Genomic DNA, 25,168 nt, shown 5'->3' with positions numbered 1-25,168 from the left:
CCCACAGCAATGTGGGTGACTCTAAACTGCTCTCTGGGCAATGAATGCTGTCTGACAGTGTTGGCCCTCATCCCTTGAATGAAAAAAAGCTTCTGTGAGCAATGTCTTCAGACTGAAATGATTAGCCTTCCACGTAAATAATAATTTCCTTTGTGCTAAAAATGACACTAGCTGGAGAATTTTCCCCAATTTCAATTTTATGAGGATTCTTTTCTAACTACACAGTTAAGTGCTGCCTTGATATCAGATTAATCACATCTCTGGAATTACTTTTTTAAAGGTGTACTGAGATCTGGGACCAAGTGGTCCTGGAGGAACCCAAACAGAGCTTCAGCAAGCAGATTATTGATTATTAAAGTGTCATTTGATGATCCTGTTGATGATGTCTTCTCCTGATGACTGGGGTAAATTAATAAGGCTGTAATTGGCTGGATTGCATTTGTCCTACTTTTTGCGCATTGGACAAACCTGGGCAATTTTTCAAATGGTTGAGTAAATTTATCGTACCCATATGGGAACTCTTTGCCTCGCAGTGTGGCTAGTTATGCAGCATAAATCTTCAATACATCAGCAGGAATCATGAATAATCCAATAAATCTTTGCACTCTTCATTACATCACCAAAACAAGTTGATTCTATTGATTCTAACACTAGAATTGGTGCGACCGCACCATCTAGAAAGGAGTGTGAAAATCAATTATCACCAGTTTGCCTCACTTAATTGCAATGAATGTACTTTCACCATCACAAAAACTCTGATGAGAAACATAAATACAAGACACAGTGAAAGCATCTCCAATTTAAGATGGATTGAGATTCAGAACCAAAGCAAACAAATTGTAGGGTACAATTCAAAAGACATGCATTATGAATCTCTCAGTAACCAAGACTGACTCAACAAGCATGATAAAGAACAGTAGCAAAATTCTGAATGTGAAATACCAAGCCTTCATTATGTGCCAAAGTCAACTTACTTCACAGCAAAAATTCCAAAGAATACTTACTATTTGCACAAAAAAAATGATGTGTTATCAAGAATAAGCGGTGAGCAGAAGGCCAATGACATCTAATGCTGCATAGTCCTACCCTACATGTACAATTTCTTCTAGACCCCACCATGTTCATTCATGCGCCAAAACCAAACTGGTCTTTCCTTCTCCTCCCAACCCAAGGTGACATCAGCAATAACCTTCTCAAAGATTACACAGCAATCTGAGACTACTGGAAGGGGCGTGTACTACCAGGAACCTTCTAACCAGAAATCCATAGAAGGTGATTCAACAGATGAAAGAAACGGCAAGGAGTGCAGTCAGGACAACATTCCCACAAAGATCAATAAAGCTGGTGGTTGTGGCCTTTCACACAAATTTTGATCATTTTGCAAAAAATCTGACAAAAGGAGGTACTATGTCCTAACTTTCACAATGCTAGTCTTCAACAAGGATCGTAAATCAATTTATGGTAACCATAAAGATACATCCCTTCTGCCACTGTGCAGAATTCACATGAACTTCCCATCTATCAGTAAGTATGTACTTCTTCAGAGTAAATATAGATTCTGGACAACAAGAGTAACCTTACATGATCATTGTCACTCACCAAATCTGAAGTAAGTGTCCAAGTCAAAGTAAAGAGCTCTACATAGCGATTACTGGTCTGTCAAAAGTTTTCTTTTGTATATTAAGTGGAAAGCTCTTTAGAGACTTTGATGTTCAGCAAAATTTGTTACTATCCTCTCACTCTTGTGCGACAATACGACAGCAACAGTCTTCTGTAATCACCTGAGCACCAAGTTCTTTGATACATGTTTTCCATTCATTTGTGGGGTTACAGGCATCACTGGCTGAGCTAACAATTATTACCCTTCCCTAACTGCCCTCAAGAAGGTGGAGGTGAGAACTAGTTGAACTGCTACAGTCTATATGATGTAGCTAAATCCACAACATTAGGGTGGGAGCTCCAGGATGTTGACCCAACAACAATGAAGAAATGAGAACATAGCTCTAAGTCAAGATGGAAAGTGGCTAGGAGGGAGCTTGCACATGATGGTGGTTTCCATGTATCTGCTGCACTTGTCTTTCTAGATGGTGATGGTCACGAGTTTGAAAGGTGCTGTTTAAGGAGCCCTGGTAAAATTTCTGCAGTGCATCTTCTAGATAGTACACACTGCTGCTACTGTGTGCAGATGGTGGAAGGAATGAATACTTAAGCATATGGTTCCACTCAAGCAAGTTGCTGTGTCCTGGATGGTGTCAAACTTCTTCAATGTTTATAAAAGTGCACTCATTCAGGAAATTGAGGAGTATTCCATCACACTCCTGATTTACACCTTCTAGACAGCAAGCAGGCTTTGGGAAGCCTGGAACCAAATTAGTCATTGCCTGATTCCAACGTTCTGATCTGCTCTTTTAGCCTAGGTATTTATATGACTAGTCCCTTGTCAGTTTCTAGTCAATGATAACCCTCAAGTGATCTCTAACTCAAAAGGATACCAATTTAGGATCTGTGAATTCAAGTGGTTGGCACTGGTTTCCCAAATTAATACTGTACAAAAGCACAAGAACAGCAGTAGGTCATTCAGTACCTCGAGCTATTCCACCATTCAACATGGCCGATCAGCAGTCTAAATTATCCCAGTGTTTTTTAATACCTTTGCTTCACAAAAAAATCCGTCACCCTCTAATATCGCATCAATTGTTATTTGTAGAAAAGAGTTACAGACTTCCACCACTGTTTTCTTTTCTAAATTTCACTCCTACGGAGCAAGTTCTTATTCTCAGACTACATCCTCTATTCTTAGACTTCTCACCAGATGAGATGGTTTCTTTCTAGCCTGCTTATTTATTGCCCATAATATCTTGATTAGATTAGGCACAGATGCAGGAGACATTTTACTCCATATTTCTTTAACATTACTTCTGGAATGAAAGCAAACTGTATACTTTCGTGCAACTAATTTCTTAGCACAGCAGAGTTTTACTCTGAATTCTCATTCTTTTTAGATTAACAGTAGGTTTTAATGAGATTTCAGCAAGGCTTGAGAGGAAGGAATTCCCACCTGGGATTTTCAGCAGACGAAGGAAAGTAAGCTTAGAAAGATTCACCTGATTTACCACTTCAAAGTACATCCCCATTGTAGTGCAGGGATCCAAACTGCAAATTTTCCATTGGCATGTACCACCTACACCCAGCTCCTAAAGGAATAAAAGAAACTTAATCAAGTGTGTGTCTGCTTGAATTGTCCATATACACTACAAATGTATTTACAGAACAGAGGACACTTCAAATTTGCTGCAAGAAAAGTTACTTCTTTCAAATATTTTGAGTTTAAAGTACAGCAAATTTTGCCTTGATTAGAAAATTTAGAAAAAAAAATGTCAAGGGCTTTAAATGGCTTACTATTTTAACCTGCCTTTACACAGTCTACAGGGAGTCTTAAAACTGATATTACTTTTCTCTTGATACTTGGATTCATACAAAAGTTAAGACACGTTTCTGATTATCAAGCTTTGTCACTGATTGCCATTATTTGATTTCAAAAGCTGTGGATGTTTAAGTCCACAAATAAATTAAAAATCTTGCTGATTGTCCACTTTTCAAAAACAAACAATAAAAAATGGCCCCATTCTAACTTAAAAACGCCAGATAGTTAGACATTCCGTACACCTACAAAGAATAAACTCAAACTTACATTCTCAGACACAGAAGGGCCTTTGGAGTTCAGAGAGACACAGGTCCCAATTGCACCGGCAATCTTCAGTTCTCTAGTTGTCTGAAACAAAATAAATTATTGATAGATTTGAGTCAGTGTCACGAAACAATGTAATCTTCTCTCAGAAATGTGTGAAGAACATACAAATACAAAGCAGTAACAGAATGCTGCCATCAATCCAAAAGGAACTTCTGCCTACCACACCATTAAAAACATCTTGTAAGAATTTTGACATAGTGCCATGCCAAGCATATTTCCGTACTCCCCAATATGACTGATTGTTCAAACAACATGTTTCTTCAGTTGCTTGTAGGAGATAGAAAACAGACCATAATCAACCAGCCCATATTTGCAAAATATTTGTAATACATGATTCGGCAGCATTTATAGAACATTCTGATGTGCCAACAGTTACAACTAACAACCAACTTAAGGTGATGTCAAGCTCATTACATGTCACATTTAGACATGCAAGAAAATGACAGATTAATACACAAGGATCTTTTTTTCTGCAAATGATAAGAATATGTTTAACCATTGGGCTTTTTTGTTTACCAGGGAGCACAAGAAGCCCCAGTTCCTTGTGTTCTCTGATGAGAGCACCTCAGCTAAGCAGAGTCAACTTGCCAAACAGCAAGCACTCTCCTCTCCTGCAGTCTAAATTTTTATGTTCATTTGAATTTTATAATTCTCTCATTTGTTGTGACAAACGCAAAATGAAAACCTCCAGTAACATACAGTAGACCCCACTGGCACTATACAGTCGGGAGGGAGTAGTCGTAGGAGTCCTTAACATTGACTCTGGACCCCATAAAGTCTTACAGCTTCACGTTAAACATGGGAAAAGAAATCTCCTGCTGGTTACCAAGTACCACCTCTCTCGGCTGATGAAACAGTACTCCCTTATGTTGAGCAACACTTGAAGGAAGGAAAGAGAGTGAAAAAGATGCAAATTATACTCTGAGTGGGGTATTTCAATGTCCATCATCAAGAAGAGCTTAGCAGCAGCACTACTAATCAAGCTGGTTGGGTCATAAAGGACATAGCTGCTCAGACTGGATCTGCAGCAGGTGGTGAGGGAACCAACAAGAGGTAGAAATAATCTACCTCATCCTTATCAAACTGCCAGCTGCAGATGCATCTGTATATGATAGTATCAATAAGAATGGCCACTGCATAGTCTCCACAAAGACTAAGTCCTGCCTTTACATTGAGAATTACCTCCATTATGTCGTGCAGCACCATCACAAGGTTAAATGGAACATACGAGTAGATCTAGCAACTCGAGGCTGGGCATCCATGAGGCACTGTGGGCTAACAGCGGCACTGGAACTGTACTCCAGCAATATCTACGACCTCAAGGCCCACCATGTCTCCCACTCAACTATTACCATCAAAACTGGGGAATCAATACTACTTCAATGGAGACCGCAGAAGGGCTTGCCAGGAGCAGCACCAGGCATACCTGAAAATGAGGTGTCAGCCTGATGAAGCAACCAAACAGGACAACTTGCATACCAAAACAGCAAGTGAAAGACAGAGCTAGACAATCCCACAACCAAACGATCAGGTCCAAGCTCTGAAATTGTACCTCATCCAGTCATGAACGGTACTGGGCAATCAAACAACTCACTGTAGGAGACAGCTTCACAAATATCCCACTCCTCAATGATGTAAGAGCCCAAAAAGGTCAGTGCAAAAGACAATGCTGAAGCATTCACAGCAATCTTCAGCCAGAAGTGCAAAACTAATTATCAATATCAGCTTCCTCTAGTGGTACCCAGCATCTGATATCAGTCTTCAGCCAGTTGGATTCACTCTACGTGATATCAAGAAACAGTTGGAGGCAATGGATAGTGCAAAGGCTATGAGCCCTGACAACATTCTGGCAATAGTACTGAAGACTCGTGCTCCAGAACTTCCTGCTCCCCTAGGGAAGCTCTTCCAGTACAGCAACAAAACAGTCATCTAACTGACGATGTTGAAAATTGCCCAGGATGAATCAACCTAATTGCTGCGATGGAAGGTGCCATCAACAGTGCTATCAAGCAGCCCCTGTTCACAGACACCCAGTTTGGGTTGCAGCAGAGACACTCCGCTCTTGACCTCATTACAGCTTTCATTCAATCATGGGCAAAAGAGTTGAATTCAGAGATGAGGTGAATGACAGCCCTTGACATCAAGGCCACATTCAACAGTGTGTGCATGAAGAAGCTCTAGCAAAACTAGAGAAACAGTGGTTATCAGGAGTAAAACTCTCTGCTTGTTGGAGTCATACCTGGCAAGTAGGAAGATGATTGTGGTTGTTGGATGTCAATCATTCAGCTCTAGGACATCTCTGCAGGAGCTCTTTGGAGTGGAGTGGTGTCCAAGGCCCAACCAACTTCAGCTACTTCAATGATCTTCCGTCATAAGGGTCAGAAGTGGGGATGTTTGCTGATGATTACACAACGTTCAGCACCATTTGTGACTCCTGGATACTGAAACATGTTCAAATCCAACAAAATCTGGACAATATCCAGGCTCGGACTAACAAGTTGGAGTAAATTTGCATCACACAATTGCCAGGCTATGTCTGTCTCTTACTGGAGACAGATGATCTAACCACTGCTGCTTGACCTTCAAATAATATTGTCATCACTGAAATCTCCACTATCAACTTCTTTGAAGTTACCATTGACCAGACACATTCAAGTGGACTTGCCAACCAAAATGGCTACAAGAGCAGGTCAGAGGATAGGAATACCGCAGCAAGTAACTCACCTCCTGAGTCCCTAAAACCGGTCTACCACCTACAAGGCACAAATCAGAAGTGTGATGGAATACTTCCCCACTTGCCTGGATGGATACAGCTCCAACAACACCCAAGAAACTTGACACCATCCAGGACAAAGCAACCCACTTTGTTGACATCACATCTGCAAATATCCACTCCTCCACCACTCGTGCTCAGTAGCACTGGTGTGTACTATCTACAAAATGCACTGCACAAATTCAAAGATCCTCAGAGAGCACCTTCCAAATGAACAAGGTCTTCAACTAGAGGTTAAGGGCAGCAGATGCAAGGGAACGCTACTACCTGCATGCTCTCCTCCGAGTCACTCACCATCCTGACTTGAAAATATAATCAACAAGCCTTCACTGTTAATGGGTCAAAAATCCTGGAATTCTCTCCCCAATGGCATTGTGGTTCAAGAAGGCGGCTCCCTACTACCTACTCAAGGGGAACTACAGACAGGTAATAAATGCTGGCCAGTCAGTGAATGAATTAAAATAAACTATATAGTTTAATTTCTCTCTGAATGGAACAATCCATAAGCTTTCAAATATCACAATGGAACTAAATTCATTTGTGGGCTTGATGATTCAAATCTGCAACAGCTAGATTACTTGACTACAGTCTTATTTAAAAAAAAAAGGCAGCAACAAAACAAATGCCCAAAGAGAATCATATACAAACTTTAAAACTCTAAGGGCTAAAAAATCTTTCAGAATTGCAGTACACTTCTACTGAGCTAAGAGCCAGTAATAACACATTTTGTTCCAGATGGTACACAACTCTTTCATATTTGCTGTCCTATTAATGTTCCCTACTAGATTCCACAGTGGTGCAAATGGTCCACTATCCCAGCCAATTAGCAACACTGAACTGCCTAGGTATAAGCAAACTATATTTCATGGGTGCAAACCAAACCTGGTCCTGGCAACAATTGTTCCCAAATTACAGAGGTTATTACACAGCATTTAGCAGGAAAGCTGGCTTAAATTTATTCTCTTCCAACTTTGAGATAATGAGATGTTACATTTATACCACAATTCTGGTGGACAGCTTTTGAATTAGATAATGGATATTGAAAAGAAAAAGTCAATTTCAGTGCCATTTTCTCATGTTATATCATAAGAATAAAAGTGTAAACGTTTATTATACATTCTAAACCAAGACAAAATTATAGTCTTATGATCAGTCCTGGCACACTGCATTTCATGGAGACCATTTCTAACTCTGCTTCAAGCACTTAAATGTTCACAATTAATGTTAATGTCCACAAAATTACATTCAGGACTCTTATTAAAAAAATTAACATCCCTAACTTAAAAATCACAGCTCCTAGGTGAAGCCACATTTCACATTTAATGCTCACTAAAATAAATCATTATAAATATGGCACAAACAGAATCACAGTTAAAGTTGGGAAGGTACAGTTTACTAATGATAAGCATAATCATGCAACCTAGTTGTCAGAAGACTTCGAAAGTGAAATCAGGTTCAATAAGATGATCAATACCAGATTTGGTCCAATGTGCGAAAAGTGATTCAGCATGCTAGATGTTGCTTTTGTACCATCAATTGAATAAGTCAGTTTTATAATAATGGTGCCAGAATAACATCACAATATGGTATTAAATACTTTCATTTTCACTCTGGAAGATGAGTTAGATCTATCTGCATTAAAAAACAACCTTGATCAAGCTAAAAGTAAATCATGAAAGCAAATGACAGAAGCAAAGAAAGAAAACATGTGGCATTCCACATGCCAGACAGTAATATCAGAACTTTATAATATCCTACTCAACACTTTGGTAAGTTAATTCAGAAGTTTAAACATAACAATGAAACTAAAGTACCCGCTTACCTTAAGCTCTAATGTGGCACCAAATGCCATCCTGAAATCCCCCTGAAGACCTTTGCTGAAAACCCTTTGAAATGTTTGCTTGAACAGGGAAGTGTTGAAGGAGTCCCCCATCACAATGTAACCTCTAGGTTTATAGAAATGGACACCGAATCTAAAGTTATTTAATATACACTTTGACATTCACCAATACAGTACTTCAAACAATGTCAACCAGAAATATGCCTGTTACTCCCATTACAAGGTAGAAAATGAGCTTCAGATGGAAGGCAGTAATCAAATCTCTTTAAAAAAAAATTCTCCGGAGAGCGCTTTGGGCATCTAAAGATTGCTCAAGTTGGTATTCAAAGGTTGTGGATTCGAGTCCCAGCAGAATCAAGTTTGGGAGTTCACTTGTAGCACTGTGTAGTGTCTCTACTCCAGAACAGAAGGCCTGAGGTCGGTTCCCACCTGCTCCAGAGATGTGTAATAACATCGCTGAACAGTTTGATTAGAAAAATTGGTAATAAAGAAAAAAGAAGCTCAGCTGAGCCAGGCTCTCGAGGTCACAGTACTTATTTCACTTAGTCAATTAAGTTTCAGTCACTTGTCTTTGCTTCAAAGGCATGAACATTCGTTTCATATACCTGCAAGAGTGCCGTTTTTACATTCCTGGTTCTATTTACTGTCATTCTAACTTTTCCTTATTTATCTTGTTTCCAAAATACTCCCAATTTTCAGATTTGTCACTATGCTTTCTTAAGATTTCAAGCTTCTGCTCTTAACAGAATATTGTCTTTAATCTCCTTAGTAAGACGTGGATGGATATTTCTTGCTGAGCTTTTATGATCAATAGAATGCACTTCTGTTGCGACACTGTACTCACCCTCCAAATTGGTTTGAGGCACACCAGACAGTTGCTCATGCTATGCCTCTGGGAAAGAGCTTCAGCTGAGCCCATCCATCAGAAAATCAGGCTTCTAACCTGAAAAATGGTCCCACCACTCCAGAGGGGCCCACAGGTTTGTAACTTAACTAATGCATTTTGACCCTAACTTCTCAAATGCACCTGAGTGGAAACTCTATCTACAGTGTTTTATTCAGTTTGTACTTGTTGTAATCCTTCCTGCTCCCTTGATAGTCCCACCTGTTGTTCACAATTAGCCAGTGTATCACTTTTCTTCAGTGCAATATCCATCATCTAGATGAGGAAATCATTTTAAACAAAATTCAGAGACCTTAACATCTTTAAATTCTACATGCCAATGATGGAAAAAAATTGCTCGTATTTCATCCAATCCCTTTCTGAACATTCATGTCAACCAAACGTCCAATTGGGATGGAGACTCATTGAATTTTGCTTCATCAGGAACCCTTATTGATCTCGCAGAACAAGAGAACAGATACACATCTCATTAGGTTAGGGGGAATTATAAATCTATTGCTTATGCTTTAAGTTACACAACCACAATCTTTATTGTATTACTCATGTTATATTACATTGAAGAGATATTCCCTGAATTAACTAGACCTCAAATGTTTTATTTCTTTGACAAACACTTGCCCAGTCAGGTTGCAGCAACACTTTAATTCCAAAAGACCTGTCTGATCCAGGGCACAAGCATAGATGTCAATGCAATGTCCATTTACTGCTGCACGGTTTGCTAGAGCCTCATAGTGCTGCAGAAAAGAACAAGTGAAAATTAGAAAACATATTTGTTAAGAAATTATCTAGGCTTAACTGAAAGAGAACAATCCTAACAACAAAGCCAGCAATGGAGCAGTCAAGTGTGGACATAAAAAGTCACGCATACGGGTTTAATAATGCAGAGAGTTTGTGCAAGCAAGAGCAAGTGGTCTTATAATGAAGGATCAAACTAAAGAATAAAGGAGGGGGCAAGCATGTAACTCTTATTACACTTTAGGGTAATGAAGAGCATTTAAAAAGTGTAATAAATTGTTGCACTGGTAAACACAGCAGCCAGTTTGTGACCTTCAAGATTCAAAAATGAAATGAATGAGTACAGAGTGACACGGTGGTTCAGTGGTTAGGACTGCTGCCTCAGTGCCAAGGACCCAGATTCGATTCCAGCTTCGGGTGACTATCTGCGAGGAGTTTGCCCGTTCCTCCCACAATTCAAAGATGTGCAAGTTAAGTGAACTGGCAAAGCTAAAGTACCAATAGTGTTAAGGGATTCATAGGTTAGGTTCAACAGCCATGGGAAACGTGGGGTTACAGGGATAAGGATGGTGATGGGTCTGGGTGGGATGCTCTTCAGAGGGCTGGTGTGGATTCATTGGGTCAAATGGCCTGTTCCCACATGGTAGGGATTCTATAGATGATCAAACAATCTGACTTTGGTGTTGTTGTTTGAAGAAAGTATATTCAGTCAGGACATCAGACTTTGCAACAATAAAACTAGTGACTCTAGATTTGCATGTCCATTTTTAAGCAGCCAGAAATGCCTTGATTTAATGTCCCATCCAAAAGATGGCATTTCTTGCAGCAGTCGCTCAGCATTGTGCTGAGGTGTCAATTCAGGCTATATGCTCAAATACTGGAGTTTGACATGAAAACTTGGGTTAATAGCATTGTATTAGCTGAGCCAATGCTAATCAGTGACACAGGAGTGCAAAGATAATTAACTATCACAAGTTCATTCCATAGAATGAATTTAAAAATTACAAAAACTTCTCAATTACAAATTTACTATCTCAAAAATCAATTATAAAAACAGTAGTTAGACATTGCTCTGGAAGAAAGTCAGCTGGTAGCTTAATTGAGGTACAACCGAATCTGTTCTGATGTCAATCCCAGACGGAACTGGTTAAAGGCTTGTACTGAGTAGGCCAGTTGAAATTTTAACATGCAAGAAAGTAATAATCAAATCAGAGAAGATTTGATAAACATTGGGACAAACAGTTTCTAATGGCACTATGGCGGCGATATAAATCATTGACAAGAAATAAAAACTGGGAAAGGATGTAGTGGTATTTTTACGGACCAGGTAACCAGAACACAGCTTTGAAGACATGGGTTCAAATCTCACCAATTACTAAATGGCAGAATTTAAATTCAATTCATAAATTTAGGCTGTTACATTAAAAGTATGCCTCAGTAATGGTACAATAAAACTACCATGAATTTTTGTAAAGATCCATCTCATCCTTGAAATTTCCTTTACAGAAACAAAGCTAGCATGTTTATCCAGTCTGGTCTACATGCAATTCTGGATTTACATTTACTCCCAACTGCCCTCTGAAATGGTCAAGCAAGCCGCTCAGTTCAAGGGAAATAAGGCAAGAAGAACTAATGCTGGCCTGGTCAGTGATGGCCGTATCCCATGAAAGAATAAAAATGGTTTACTCTCTAAATTTCTCACCTTGAAACTATTTAAATAATTAGTGATATTGCATAAGATTCTAAAATATCAAAAACAAACCAACAGACCAACCTTAGTCGCTTTTTTCAGGAAACGTGCATTATCCTTTTCTATATCATGCCATGAGCGAATGGGTGATTTAAGCTCATCCCCCACCACCATGCCAGGGCCTTGGGTAGGTGGTCCTCCAGTGAACAACATTATTCTAGCTCCAGTGTTAGGAAAGCTACCCTGAAGGAAGGTGTTCAAACATTAGTATAATAAAACAAAGACCTGCAGATTCTGGAGAACTGAAAACAAAAACAGGAATTGCTGGCAAAACTCAGCAGGTCTGGCAGCATGTGCAGGAAGAAAACATGAGTTAACATTTTGAGTCTGGTGCTCTTCATTAGAATCCCTGATTGAAACATTAATAACTGATTTCAATCAATCAACAAGACATCAAGATAGGAGCAAATTATTGCATATGCTGGAATCTGAACTGAAAACAACAAATGCCTGAGATCATCACAGGTCAGACAGCATCCACAGAGAGAGACAGCAAGCTGACACTGAGTCGAGATGTCTCATGAGAGGTGAAGTGAAGTGTGAAGGGGGCAGTACATACGCAATAGTGGGAGGTGGGAGGGGAGTTGGAGTACTGCAGGAGAAAGGATGCTAATAGTTTGGATTAAGTGATCGGAATGTGAGAATGGAAGAACAATGGTGTGTCTAATTGCCAGACTGGAAAAAACAGACAGTCCCACTGTGCTGTGGGAAGGGGAGAGAAAACACGGTGACAGAGAAGGTAAAGCTAAAAGAAAGGGAATGAATGGGAGCTGGTTCACAATTTGAAGGTGCAACACCTGTCCACCATCCAAAGGCCCAAACAATCTTTCCAGGTGATGCAGTATTTAACCTGCAGCTTTTCCAACCTTGTGTACTGTATTTGCTGTACCCAATGTGGCCTACTCTACATTGGAGTAACCAAACACAGACTGGGTGACAACTTTGCAAACACCTCTGGTCTGTGTGCAAGCACGATGCCGATCTTCCCGTATCCAATCATTTTAACACAGCATCTTGTTTGTACGCCCACTTGTCTGTCCTTGGCATGCTGCAATGCTCCAGCAAATCACAGCACAGACTGGAGCAACAACATCCCCTCTTTAGTCTAGGCACTTTATAGCCTTTGGGACTTAATATTGACTTCAGCACCTTCAAAATATGAACCACCTCCCATTCCTCCCCTTTCGTTTAGCTTTACTTGTTACATTCTGTCACAATAATCTTCTCTCCCCTCCCCTACAGGATTGGGAGTGGCTGTTCTTTCAAGTATGGCAGTTACACACATCATTGTCCTGCCATTCTCACATTCCGATCACCTAATTTGACCAATCAATGTCATTTCTCCTCCAGCACTGTGACCAACCCCAAAATATAGCATAAATGCAGTCACCTCTTCACTTCAGCTCTGAAGAAGAGTAACCTAGACATAGAAGCGGACAGCACAGGGACGGGCCCTTCGGACCACGATACTGTTTCGAACAATGACGCCATATTAAACTAATCCCTTCTGCGTGGCCTTGATCCATATCCTCCATTCCTTGCATATTCATATGCCTATCTAAAAATCTCTTAAACACCCCTATCATAAATGCCTCTACCTCCATACTTGGCAGGGCATTTTACACTCATACCACTGTGTAAGAGCTTTGCCCCTTACATCTCCTATAAACATGCCCCCGCACCGTAAATGCATGCCCCTTAGTTTTAGGAATTTCAACTGCTGGGAAAAACTATCAACCTATCTATGCATCTCAATTTTACAGATTTCTATTCAAGTCTCCCTTCAGCCTCTGCCGCTCCAGAGAAAACAACCCCAGTTTTTCTAGGTTCTCCTTATAGTTCATACTCTCTAATCAAGGCAGCATCCTGGTATAGCTCTTCTGCACCCTCTCCAAAGCCTCCACATCCTTCCTGCAATGTGGTGATCTGAGATGACCGCAGTACTCTAAGTGTGGCCTAACCAAAGTCTTATAAAGCTGCAACATGACACCTTGGCTCTTAGAACATATAGAACAGTACAACACAGCACAGGCCCTTCGGTCCACAATGTTGTGCCGAACTATTATCCTACTAAAATCAATCTACCCTGCATACTCTACATTTTACTATCCTCCATGTGCCTATCCAAGAGTGATTTAAAAGTCTCTGAAGTATCTGACTCCACCACCACTGCCGGCAGCACATTCCACACGCCCACCACTCTGTGAAGAGCCTACATCTGACATCTCCCCTATACCTTCCTCCAATCACTTTAAAATTATGTCCCCTTGTAATAGTCATTTACGCCCTGGGAAAAAGTCTCTGGCTATCCACTCTATCTATGCCTCTCATCAACTTGTAAACCTCTATCAAGTCACCTCTCATCCTTCTTTGCTTCAATGAAAAAACCCTAACTCCCTCAACCCTTCTTCATAAGATCTGCCCACCAGTCCAGGCAGCATCCTGGTAAATCTCTTCTGCAGCTCTAAAGCTTCCACTTCTTTCCAATAATGAAGTGACCAGAACTGAACACAATATTCTAAGTGTGGTCTAACCAGAGTTTTATTGAGCTGCAGCATAACTCTTGTACTCAGTTCCCTGGTCAATAAAGGCAAGCATGCCATATGTCACCTTTACCACCCTATCTACTTGTGGGGTCACCTTCAGGGAGCTATGGATTTGAACCCCAAGATCCCTCCATACATCAATGCTGTTCAGAGTCCTACCATTAAGTGTACACTTTTCCTTAAAATCTGATCTCCCAAAGTGCAGCACCTCACACTTCACAGATTAACCTCCACCTGTCATTTCTCCACCCATATTTGCAACTGATCTATGTCCTGCTGTATCCTTTGGCAAACTTCGACACTATCCACAACTCCACCAATTTTTGTATTGTCTGCAAACTTACTAACCCACCTATCTACATTTTCATCCAAGTTATTTGTCTTTGTGATTAACAGCAGAGGTCCCAGTACAGATTCCTGTGAAGCACCTCCAACCTGAAAAACAACCTTCCACAACTACCCTCTGCCTTCTATGGGCACGCCAATTCTGAACCATCTCTCCATGGATGCTGTTTGACCTGTTGTGACCTCCAGCATCTGTTGTTTTCAAGAGATTAGGATAATCCAATACATGGTGGGCGCTATGGCCATGACTACTTCAACAACATCACTTCAAGTCACAGAACAATTTGAAGCAACAGAATTGCATTAGCAACAGCACAGTTTAAAAACAAAGACTTCTTGCATGTAAAAAAAGCTTCAGTATTTTCTTCCTCCAAATTGTGGTACACTGAAAAACATCAGCTAGATTATCTAGTATACAATTTCCTTACCCAGATGAACTACTCTACTGTGAGACCCAGATTAACACTTAGCAAACGTTTAATATTGCTGACAGTTTAATCCCAAACTGGTTGCTTATTGGCAAGATGTCTACTGGCCAGAGAAGAAAAATATAAAAGAGTGCTAAAGTATGATCAATGAGTTGCTGCTTTTCCATTTTTCAAGGAGCAAGAACAGAGAAAACTAAAGAGAAATTCTATTAAAAATCCACGTGAGATACAAACGCTTCCTTTTCTGATGTAACTGCTTTCACTTGAATTTCTACGAGTTGGCCTGCTCCCAATCTCTTGATCATCAACAAACACTAATTGTTGAATGAGTCAGCACAGAAGAATGCACGGTCAGTTTTTACACCATGCAGGAGATCTGTGCAGAGAGCCCAACTGACCTATACAACAAGAACACCTGGTCAGGAAATGTTCACTAATATACATCCTTAATTAAAATACCAACAGAAAGCTACCCAACTTGAGCAGTGTCCTGAGAATATTAATTCACAAATTCCTTAAAAATAAACTAAATATCAAGTATTAAAGTACTAGGGAAATGGAGAAATCTGTTTGTTCAGTCTATTTTGATGCTTTAACATCCCAAAATAATCACATAAGCCTGAAGCTACAGCTTATTACCTCCAGCAAACCAACTGCTATGGAAAGGGCGACACCACTAGATCGCAAGGGTCTTTTTCCTTGAGGTACAGGCCAGGGGTCTCTCTGGAGTTCTCCAAGCAGGTCTGTCAAGTTCATGTCAATCTTCTGCACTGGCTGCAAGAACCTTAGGAAAAGCAGCATATCATCTATGTTGTTAGCTGGAGCATTCTTACATAAGTAAAAGCTAACAAAACAGTGCCAAGCAGCTAGGTATTCAACTTTGTAAATAGCATTAGGAATTATCAGAAGCTAAAAGGAAACAACTGGATGATGTTTTATTTTAAATTTTACTATCTGAAATTAACCAAATTTATAATAACAGTCTGAGGTCTTGATTCTTCAGATTTTTATTTATTTTGTTTCATTCAAGAAGAGCATTTGAGATGATTGAAAAAAAAATTTATGACCGAGAGTGAATAAACTGATACTGAGAATGAAGGAAGAGTTCAAAAAGAAAAACGATATGTCAATAAAGTCAAGTGGCAGAAACAGACTGTTATTCCCATACTTTAGCATAAATGTGGTGTGCTTTCCAATAAAATCTAGTCAGAAGTAAAATGGAGTGAACCCTTGATAAGAATTTTTTTGAAAATTAAATATGTTACTATGATGCTAATTTAAATGAAATGTGAAAACCAAACTATCAAATTCAGATTCTAAAATGTCTGATTGATAAAAGATTGCTCTTGGAGGATTGAACATCAATATGAGATTATCATTTGAACTTTTACAAATAGCTATTTAGTTATTCAACAAATATTTAACAAGCAACAGAAGCTTTATTGTTGAAACATTTTAATTTTGACAAATAACTACCTAAAGTACTTGGGGAAATTTTTCTCGCAAAATATATCTTGCTTTAAATGATAAAAAAATTAATATTTGCATGAAAAAAGAAGTCATAATTTGCCTGCATCCATAGTACCTGCTAGATATGCCAGAATGTTCCTGTGGTTGAGGAGCCCTTCCTTGAACTGCTGCAGATGGCTTTGTCAGGCCCAACATATCCTGTTTGAAGCAGATAAAACGAAAAACTAAATAAATATCTGCACTTCAATACAAGAAACTAATCCAGCCACATTTCAAATGGCTTGGCATTAGAGATACTGAAGATTCAACATTCTCTCTTAAATCTTTTGCACCATAGCAAGTTACAATATATTAGTAGTTTGAAGACTGTGAACACCACATTAAGCAGTGACCTATGCCTCATCAGCATGGACACACCTTATTAGGATAACGTTTTTAACACAGAAATGGGTAAAAGATTATTTTTTAAAATGCAATTAATGTAATGAAAGCCAAAAGTTTCTGGACCCAAACTGTGAGGAAGCTGAATTAACATTGGTAGAGGCAGTATTAACAAGAGTGCTTCAGACTGATTTACTGAACAAGAGAGGAGGGCAGTTGAACTCAACATTAACCATTCAAAGGAAAATAGAAAAGCTACAATTTGCTGCAATCTTTCAAAATTGCATTACTCCATCTTGTATTGTTCAAATTACTTTTTAAGATGTAAATACTTTCCTTACGAAAATGGTGTTTAGAAGCATCCATAGGAGCAGAGATGATAACAGGTACTGATTCTGCAAATGCTAGCTTCAACAAAAAGAACTGTGAATTAATGTCCTAGAATCTATACAGCACTACTGCATTAATTATTAACTTTGATTAGAAGTAGGGAAAAATGACAAAACCTTAACTTACAAAAAAATGCATTTATTTATTTTTAAAAAGTTGGAAAACAGAAAAACCTGGAAGTTGAAATATTAGCATCTTGAAGAGATTTACTTCAAGTTATTTCAATGAAATCTTTGAACATTGCAATAACCACTCAAGCTCACCTGAATTTGCTTTGCGGTCAGGTCCTTTGTTCCCCTGAAGACATAGCTTTTGGAAATCCCTTCACAGTTCAGTTCATGGACCTGTACCATTCGACCAAACGTAATCAGACCAACTAGAGCGTTGGAAGGGAGCAGACTTAGGGACATCTGCAATGATTCCTTCAGAGCCTGAAGATCATCTTCCTCCAGGCAAGTATCCACCACATACAGGAAGATGAGAGGGGCAGGAGTACCTCGCTGTTGAGTACCCATTAAAAAAAGACCATTAATGCAAATCATAAGCGCACTGGGAGTTACACAATAAGACTCAAAATACCTTGTGAATTTAAATTATATAAATTGCAAGTTAATATAACAAATATAATACAATTGCCATTGTAATAAGACTGCCATGAGAATGCCCCTGACATTACCTGGACAACATATTCAATAGTTGAAAACTGTGGCAGTAGTTCAGCTGGCTGATTCACTTCAGAAATGCCTGAGTAAGACGGTGAAAACTGCAGAACAGATAATTTGCAAAGATAAGAACAAAGTAATTTTGTGACTAGACAACACGAAAACATGAACCGAAAATCAAATATATCTGAAAGTTGTGCTATTACACTTAAAAGAATATGAGTTCATTGTGCAATGAAGGTATTTTGCACAATGTATGGAACAACAAAATCTCTGCAACAATGATATTTTCCATCATTCAAACATTCAAAGCAGGAAAATTCTAATGTTATACTCACATAGTTAAGGAAAAAAAAACCAAATTGTTGCAATGAGCATTATACCTTTTGAAACCTTTAGATTTAACGGCTACTGATTATAAGACCATAAGACCTCATGCGCTTCAAAACTCATTTTCAACTTGTGACAAAAATCATTCAATTACAGAGGTGAACAAAATTGATTTAATCAATTACAACTCTGAAACATATCTAATCACGAGCTTCAAAAAATTAAAGAATATATTAAGTACATGAGAAATAGAAGCAGGAATTGATGGCTCTTTTGTGCGAGCTCAGCATAGCTGTCAACTGTCCAATATTAAAAAGTCTCTGTCTCTTCTTTTAAATACTTTCAGTGATCTATCCTCCTCAATTCTCCTGGGTACATAATTCCAGACATTCACTATCCTCTGGGAGAAGAAATTCCTTTGTAACTCTATTTTAAATGAGTCTCCCCTTATTCTGTGACCCTGTCCCTGAGTTCGAGGTTTCTCAATTTTTAGAAACATATTCTCAACATCAACACTGTCAAACCCCCTCAAGAATCTTGTCTGGTTTAATAAGATTATTCTGAATTCTCAGGAATAAAAGCTAGTCTATTTAGCAGTTTTGATAAGTCAAACTCTTTGGGCCAGGAATCAGCTTAGTGAATCTCTTGAATGGCAGTTTATTCTAATTTACAGTGGCATCACTTTGGCAGTTTCCTAATCTGCTGAACCCTCTTGGAATTCATTAAGTTCTGGGATATTTTGACCAACACTTCCACTTACGCAGTCATTTTCTTTAAAATTTTACAGAGATGCTGGTTTGCTGCACTCTTTTCCCAGGTCACACCATAGCGATGCTGGCTCAAAAATTCCTCTAAGTCCCAAAATAATTACAGATTATCCACTGCAAATTGTGCACGCTAGGTACAAGGGGACTAACAATTTAAGTAACAGCTACTCCATCAGACAGACACTTTCCATGGCTTGATTGTCAAAACACCCTTCATATGCAATGCATAAAATGGATGTACTTTACAGGAGAGGTTGTAGAGAGTCGGAGCTCTACAAAAAAAAAACAAGTCTTTTTGAAGCCACAAGGGCCATCTGTACACAAAGGTCCCTCTAATCAAGGAAAGATGAATCTCTTCTTAAGTATGACAAATCCACCTGTCAACATTGGAAAGGACATTTCCAACAACTCTTCAATCATGCATCTATACTGGTAGTTAACACTGCTCAAGCTATCCTACAGTACTGTGTGTAGAAACAATATGTAATCCACTGTCAACAGTGTGGAGCTGGAGGAACTCAGGTCAGGCAGCAGAGGAGTAGGAAAGTTGATGTTTCGAATTGGGACACTTCTTCAGAATTTCCTCTGATGCTGCCTGACCTGCTGTGTTCCTCAAGCTGCACAGTGTTGACTCTAACTCCAACATCTGCAGTTCTTGGTATCTTCAGGTAACCCACTGTCAATGGAATCTGCAATAAAAAATGAAGAAAATGTTTACTGAACAATAGGATTCTAGGTGGGCTCTCCCTGTCCTATGTGCTCAAAATCACAAGTTGAGAATGGGTCTACTCAGTCACATGAACACCTGCAGAGGAAACTCACAGCCAGGTAGATAGCTTCGTCAAATAGAGACAGTTGACATCGACTATGCCAGCTTCTTCAGTGAAGTTAAACAATCCCCAGATCCTGCAAAAACATACACTGCAAAGAGTTTTGGCACCACATGGTTATAAGGAATGAAACCTGTGGTCTTCTGGGAAAGCCACTCTCTCACAAGCCTCAAGCACCTGGATGTACATTTGGTGAGCCAAACTGTAGGTTTACTGTTATGTCACCCTGCAATTTGTTTGCAAAATCCATTTGGTGACCCATGAGCCATTTCCATTCAATTCATGTTTGCTCAACATTTCTTTTCCTTACTCATAATCTAGTAATGGTTGATAAATATCTAAAATTTTTTACTTTACATGATAAAGGCTGAAACAATATTAGTCCCAATAAGCAGGCACTAAGTACACATACATTCCTTTAAATATTGGCTGTTGGCTAGGATTTCTCTAAATAAAAAGGGAGGGATGCAGGCAGTAGAAGCTACAAGTCAGTTAGCTGAAGATCTGTCAATGAAAAAGATTTCTTAACATGAAACTTAGATAAATTTAAATCAGGCAACGTCAACATGGAAGGGAAATCAAATTTAACCAGTTTATTGGAGTTATTTTAAGTAGTAACAGGTTTTTGAATAAAGGGACACCTGCTGATGTGTTGTATATCGATTTCCTGTAGGCATTTGATAAGATACCGCAAAGGTTACTGTGAAGATTAGAAGCTCATGGTGCAAGGGCATTGTAGGCAGCATGGACACAGATGATTGACTAGTTGACAGGTAATGGAGAGTAGGCATAAATGGGCAATTTTAAGATTGGCAAGATGTAACAAGTGCCAAAGGGATCTATGCTGGGGCCTCAAATCTTAAATCATGTAGATGATTTAGATGAACGAACTAAAGGTGTGGTAGCTAAATTTGCTGATGACAAAAAGTTTGATAGAAAAGTAGTTGTTAAGAGGATGTAAGGAAGATACAAAGATCATAGATATGTTAGGTGAGTGGACAAAGATCTGAAAATGAATTATAATGTAGGAAAATGCGAAATTGACTATTTGGACAGAACAATAAAAAAGTACGTTGATGTATGTAGAGAGTTTGCAGAGTGCTGATATTCAGAGAAATCTGGATGTCCAAGAGCTCAAAAGGTTAGTATGACCATTCAGGAGCGCTGATAGAATGTTATTGTTTACCGCAAAGGGAATTGAACACATGTGCACAATTATGCTCCAATTACATAGAGAATTGCTGAGACAACATCTGGAGTATTATTACAGTATCAGTCCCCTTAATTAAGGAAGGATAGAAATTCAATGGAGGTACTTCAGAGAAGGCTTACTAGAATGTTTGTCATGGGAATGAATGAGATGTCTTATGATGGAAGGCTAGATATGCCAGGCTTGTATCCATCAGAATTTAGAAGATTGATTGAAATATTCAAATTCCTGAGGTACTTGATAGTATAGATGTGGAAAGAAAAAAAGGCTTCCTCTAGCGGGAGAATCTAATACTAGGAGGTCACTGGTTCATAATTAGGGGTCACCCATTTAAGACAGGGATAAGGCAAATTTTTCTCCCAGTGGCTTCAGTATCTTTGGAACTTGTCCTCAAAAGGTGGTGGAGGCAGAATCTTTGAATATTTTCAAAGGCAGAGATAGGAAGATTCTTGATAAACAAAGAGGTGAAAGGCTACTGGAGGGAGTTGTGATGTTTGAGATGAGATTAAGATTAGATCAGTCATGATCTCACTCAGTGGAGGAGTGGGCTCAACTTCGATTAACTCAATGTCCTTATCCCCACTGTTTTCTTAATCTTATCTCACTTCTTAAACTGAGTACCCTAGTTCTAATTTTCCCCACAAAAGGAAAACAGCCCGTCAGAATACACCTTATTAAATCTCCTCTGATTCTTTTCTTTCAATAAGGTCATCTCTCATCTTTCTAAGTTTCAAAAGCGATAGAAACCTGTAACATCTGGTTCTTCAAATATCCACTGTATTCCGTGGATTCTAAGTGTGGAACATTAAAATGAATAACAGAACTTTGCAGAGCTGGAACAAGAGTTCAGGTTTTTTAAAAATTCTTCCTCGTCAACTCTCATCTTTTATTTTGACAACTCACACACTAGGTGGTTAAAATTCTTCATGCCTTACCTGGTTTCTCTGGAAACAAAAATTGCACGCCCATAGTTTTGCTCTGTAGTCCACTTGACTGTTTTAAAATAAGACAACAAGAATGACTTGATTTTTACTTTGAAAAATGACAACTTCACTTTTCATTATGCAAATATCTATTTTTATTTGCTTTGAGCATATGTGAGGTGGGACATGTATCATATCATTCAATTCTGCCCATCTACAAAAACTCAAAACTTGTGAAATTAGGCATTGTACTAGTCTGATAAAATACACCAAGCCATACCACATAGGAATTGCTCGTAATTAATGGTTTGATTTAAAATAAAAAGAAAATTTAGAATGTTTTATCTTTCTCTTGCCAATCAAGTTTAGTCTGATCAGTCTGTGAATAGTTGCAGGAGAGAACGCTCTCATCTTCACTTGGCATCTCTGCTACAGGGACTACTGAACTTGTAATATTAAGAGTAAAAAAAGTGACTTAGTTCTTACTAAAACCTCAAACTACATTCATCACTTTCAAAGTAAAGCTTCTGATTACATTTTCAAGGCAGTTAAAATATTTTTGATTATTTAAGATATTGTACATAATACATTAGTAGCATACCAATCCAAATCAGAACATGTAGGCAAAAACATTCCTGATCATTCAAAAGCAGTTTACCTGACTGAAACAGACAAAATGAGGGCCTTTAAACAGCTGGCAGTGCAAGGAAGCTGAATATAATCAATTTGCTGCAAGCTGTAGGGTTTCATTTCAGTATCCAATAAAACACTACAATTGTGTAATCTCATGCTATAGGTGGTACAAACAATTGCTGAAAAGGCCATACATTCCAAAAACTGGCAGGTCTCATCAAACAGCAAGTGTTATGGTTGTTCATAACAGAACAGGTTCAGATCATACTCAACCAGCCTGCATTTACAACATTAACAATAAAGTCCAAATGGCACCTTTTCCAGATGCAAACCTGCAATTAGACAATATATGCTAAATAATCCCGAGTGTGGAAAGAATTATGCTCAGAAATTGTTTACGATCATCAGTTGATGGTCACAGTTGGCATATTTGCATATACTGGAAGCTACATAGATTAATACACAGGGCCCTGTTCTTTGTTGACAGAAAGAACATGCATACACACCGCACGTATTTCAAAGCAACAAAATAGGTGACAGCCAATCTCTGGCTCATTCTTCAGGGTGATACCCACATACCGGATTAAAAATTTAAACAAAGGTTAGCAAGTGTCAGTCAGTCATCATTAACGGGTACATTCTCCATGGCAATGCTTCTAATCAGTGTCCACTTGTCAACAATCAGCTCTTTACTCTCACATAGAATAACTGTTGTTTTTCCTTTTCTTTTGTATTTTTTGTGAATTGTCCTGACGAGGACAAGAAGATAACTTTAACAAAAAGGTTTCTTTCAAAGATAGTGCATAATTTGCAGATAACAATTAACAATTTGCAGAATAAATGATTCTGAATATCTATCAATAGTTTTGATTTTAAAATGTAACATAAATTGCAACTTTCCAAGGATTATTCCAAAGATATATCAAGATAGAACTCTCATGCTTGTGGTCAAATTCAATAGAAGGCAAATTGCTGCATTGTCCTGAGCCATTAATTAAAACTGCATTTTATTGGAAAATGCTGCAAAATGTACTTTGACGTGGCTTCTGCGCAATAGTTTAATTATTACAAAATGGCCTAAACAGTACTAAAGACACAGGAACCTTGAAATTAATGATACTGCACATCCAGAAAATAAAGTGCGTATATAATATGATTAAATGAAATGAAAAAACTGACCAAAGGGCATCAATCTAATAAAGGTGTTTAGATGTCTGTATTAATCATTCAATATATAGTTCTCCCATGGCTTATAAGAGTCATTTCAATCACAAAATTACGATCGTACCTTATAACAATTGTAGATTTCTAGATTGTATGCCTTTGAAAATATATTAGAAAAGTGGTATGATTTTGCTCACTTTTGGATCAATTTTCTCTTAGTAGGGGCTGACAGTGCAACTTGTTTTGAAATGAGGTCCACTCGAAAACAATAATCAATTCTAATATCATTTCCATTGAATATTTATACATTTGTATATTGAAAGCAATGTAGAATTGTTTAAAACAAATATATCAACAATTAGATTCCAGATACTGTACCACAATGGATTAAGGACAGCCCTACAGGTAGCTCTGCTGCATAGAACAGGTTCATATTGTATTGGTGGCAGATCTGGGCGTTCTTTTAAAGGCGTAAAGAGACAAGCCAAAGGAACCACCATGCGGGTAGCCTCAAGTCGACTGGATGGCCACACGTTCCAGCTGAACCGAACACCGTCACGCTCTTCGTTTTGTTGAATGAATTCCTGGCATGTTGCCATGACTGCTGACGTTTTCTACAAGAAACCAAAGTCACAGAATTACAGAAATGTTACAGCACAGGAGGTAGCCATTCAGCTAACGGCATCTGTGCCAGATCTCCAAACAAGTAAGTCTGCTAATCATTCCCATACCCTTTTCTCATGACCCTGCACCTTCTGCCTTTTAAGATTATTTTTAAAGATACTTACGTGCTCTGAAATGCACCACATGCATTGAAAATATGGAGGCAGCAGAATTCAGATATGTTAATTGCAATTATATCTTTTTTATAAATCTCTCTTGTGTAGTTTGAATACATATGGGATACTAAAACACCATACTTAAAGAGATAACAATTGACATTCACCTAGACATGGTCACACTCCTCTTTCTTATATCAAGAAAAGGAATTTAATGTTCTCCAGCTTGGCAGGCTTGGTGGAGGGGACAGTATTTAATTAGGTGGGAGGATGATGGGTAGAGGGGCTGTCGCCTTTCCGACTCTGATTATATGTCCATGGTAAAGAGGCCCATGGATGGCCATTTCATCAAGCTACGCATCCTGCTGCTTCTGATATCTACCCAAGTCTTCAAGTTTTCTTTAAGTTGTACATCAATGGCCATATATCTTCTCCACTTATGCATACTGTACAATTCTACCAGACTGAACACATGTCAATTTTGAAAAGTGTTGAGGAATAATCTAAATATTTGATATGTTTATCATACATACAGCCTTGCAATTCCTATGAATTGA

At 38.7% G+C, this 25,168-nt stretch overlaps 1 protein-coding gene across 6 annotated transcripts in view; it reads right to left on the bottom strand.

Annotated features, from left to right (window-relative positions):
• LOC125454673 (protein transport protein Sec23B) overlaps nt 1-25,168 on the bottom strand; it is a 65,754-nt gene that overhangs the window by 29,973 nt on the left and 10,613 nt on the right. For all 6 annotated transcript variants that reach the window (XM_059648501.1, XM_059648498.1, XM_059648499.1 and 3 more), the window contains 11 exons: nt 24,211-24,446; nt 22,048-22,105; nt 17,990-18,076; nt 17,577-17,813; nt 16,658-16,740; nt 15,712-15,856; nt 11,778-11,936; nt 9,891-10,002; nt 8,347-8,474; nt 3,692-3,772; nt 3,105-3,194 (listed from right to left, as the gene is read on the bottom strand). In XM_059648501.1, the coding sequence (XP_059504484.1) occupies nt 3,105-3,194; nt 3,692-3,772; nt 8,347-8,474; nt 9,891-10,002; nt 11,778-11,936; nt 15,712-15,856; nt 16,658-16,740; nt 17,577-17,813; nt 17,990-18,076; nt 22,048-22,105; nt 24,211-24,431 (1,401 nt within the window). In that variant the 5' untranslated portion in view covers nt 24,432-24,446. The remainder of the gene's footprint in view (nt 1-3,104; nt 3,195-3,691; nt 3,773-8,346; nt 8,475-9,890; nt 10,003-11,777; nt 11,937-15,711; nt 15,857-16,657; nt 16,741-17,576; nt 17,814-17,989; nt 18,077-22,047; nt 22,106-24,210; nt 24,447-25,168) is intronic.

This window comes from Stegostoma tigrinum, chromosome 9 (assembly GCF_030684315.1).
Source record: "Stegostoma tigrinum isolate sSteTig4 chromosome 9, sSteTig4.hap1, whole genome shotgun sequence".
Taxonomy (NCBI): Eukaryota; Metazoa; Chordata; class Chondrichthyes; order Orectolobiformes; family Stegostomatidae; genus Stegostoma; species Stegostoma tigrinum.
This window is presented reverse-complemented; position numbering and strand designations above follow the sequence as displayed.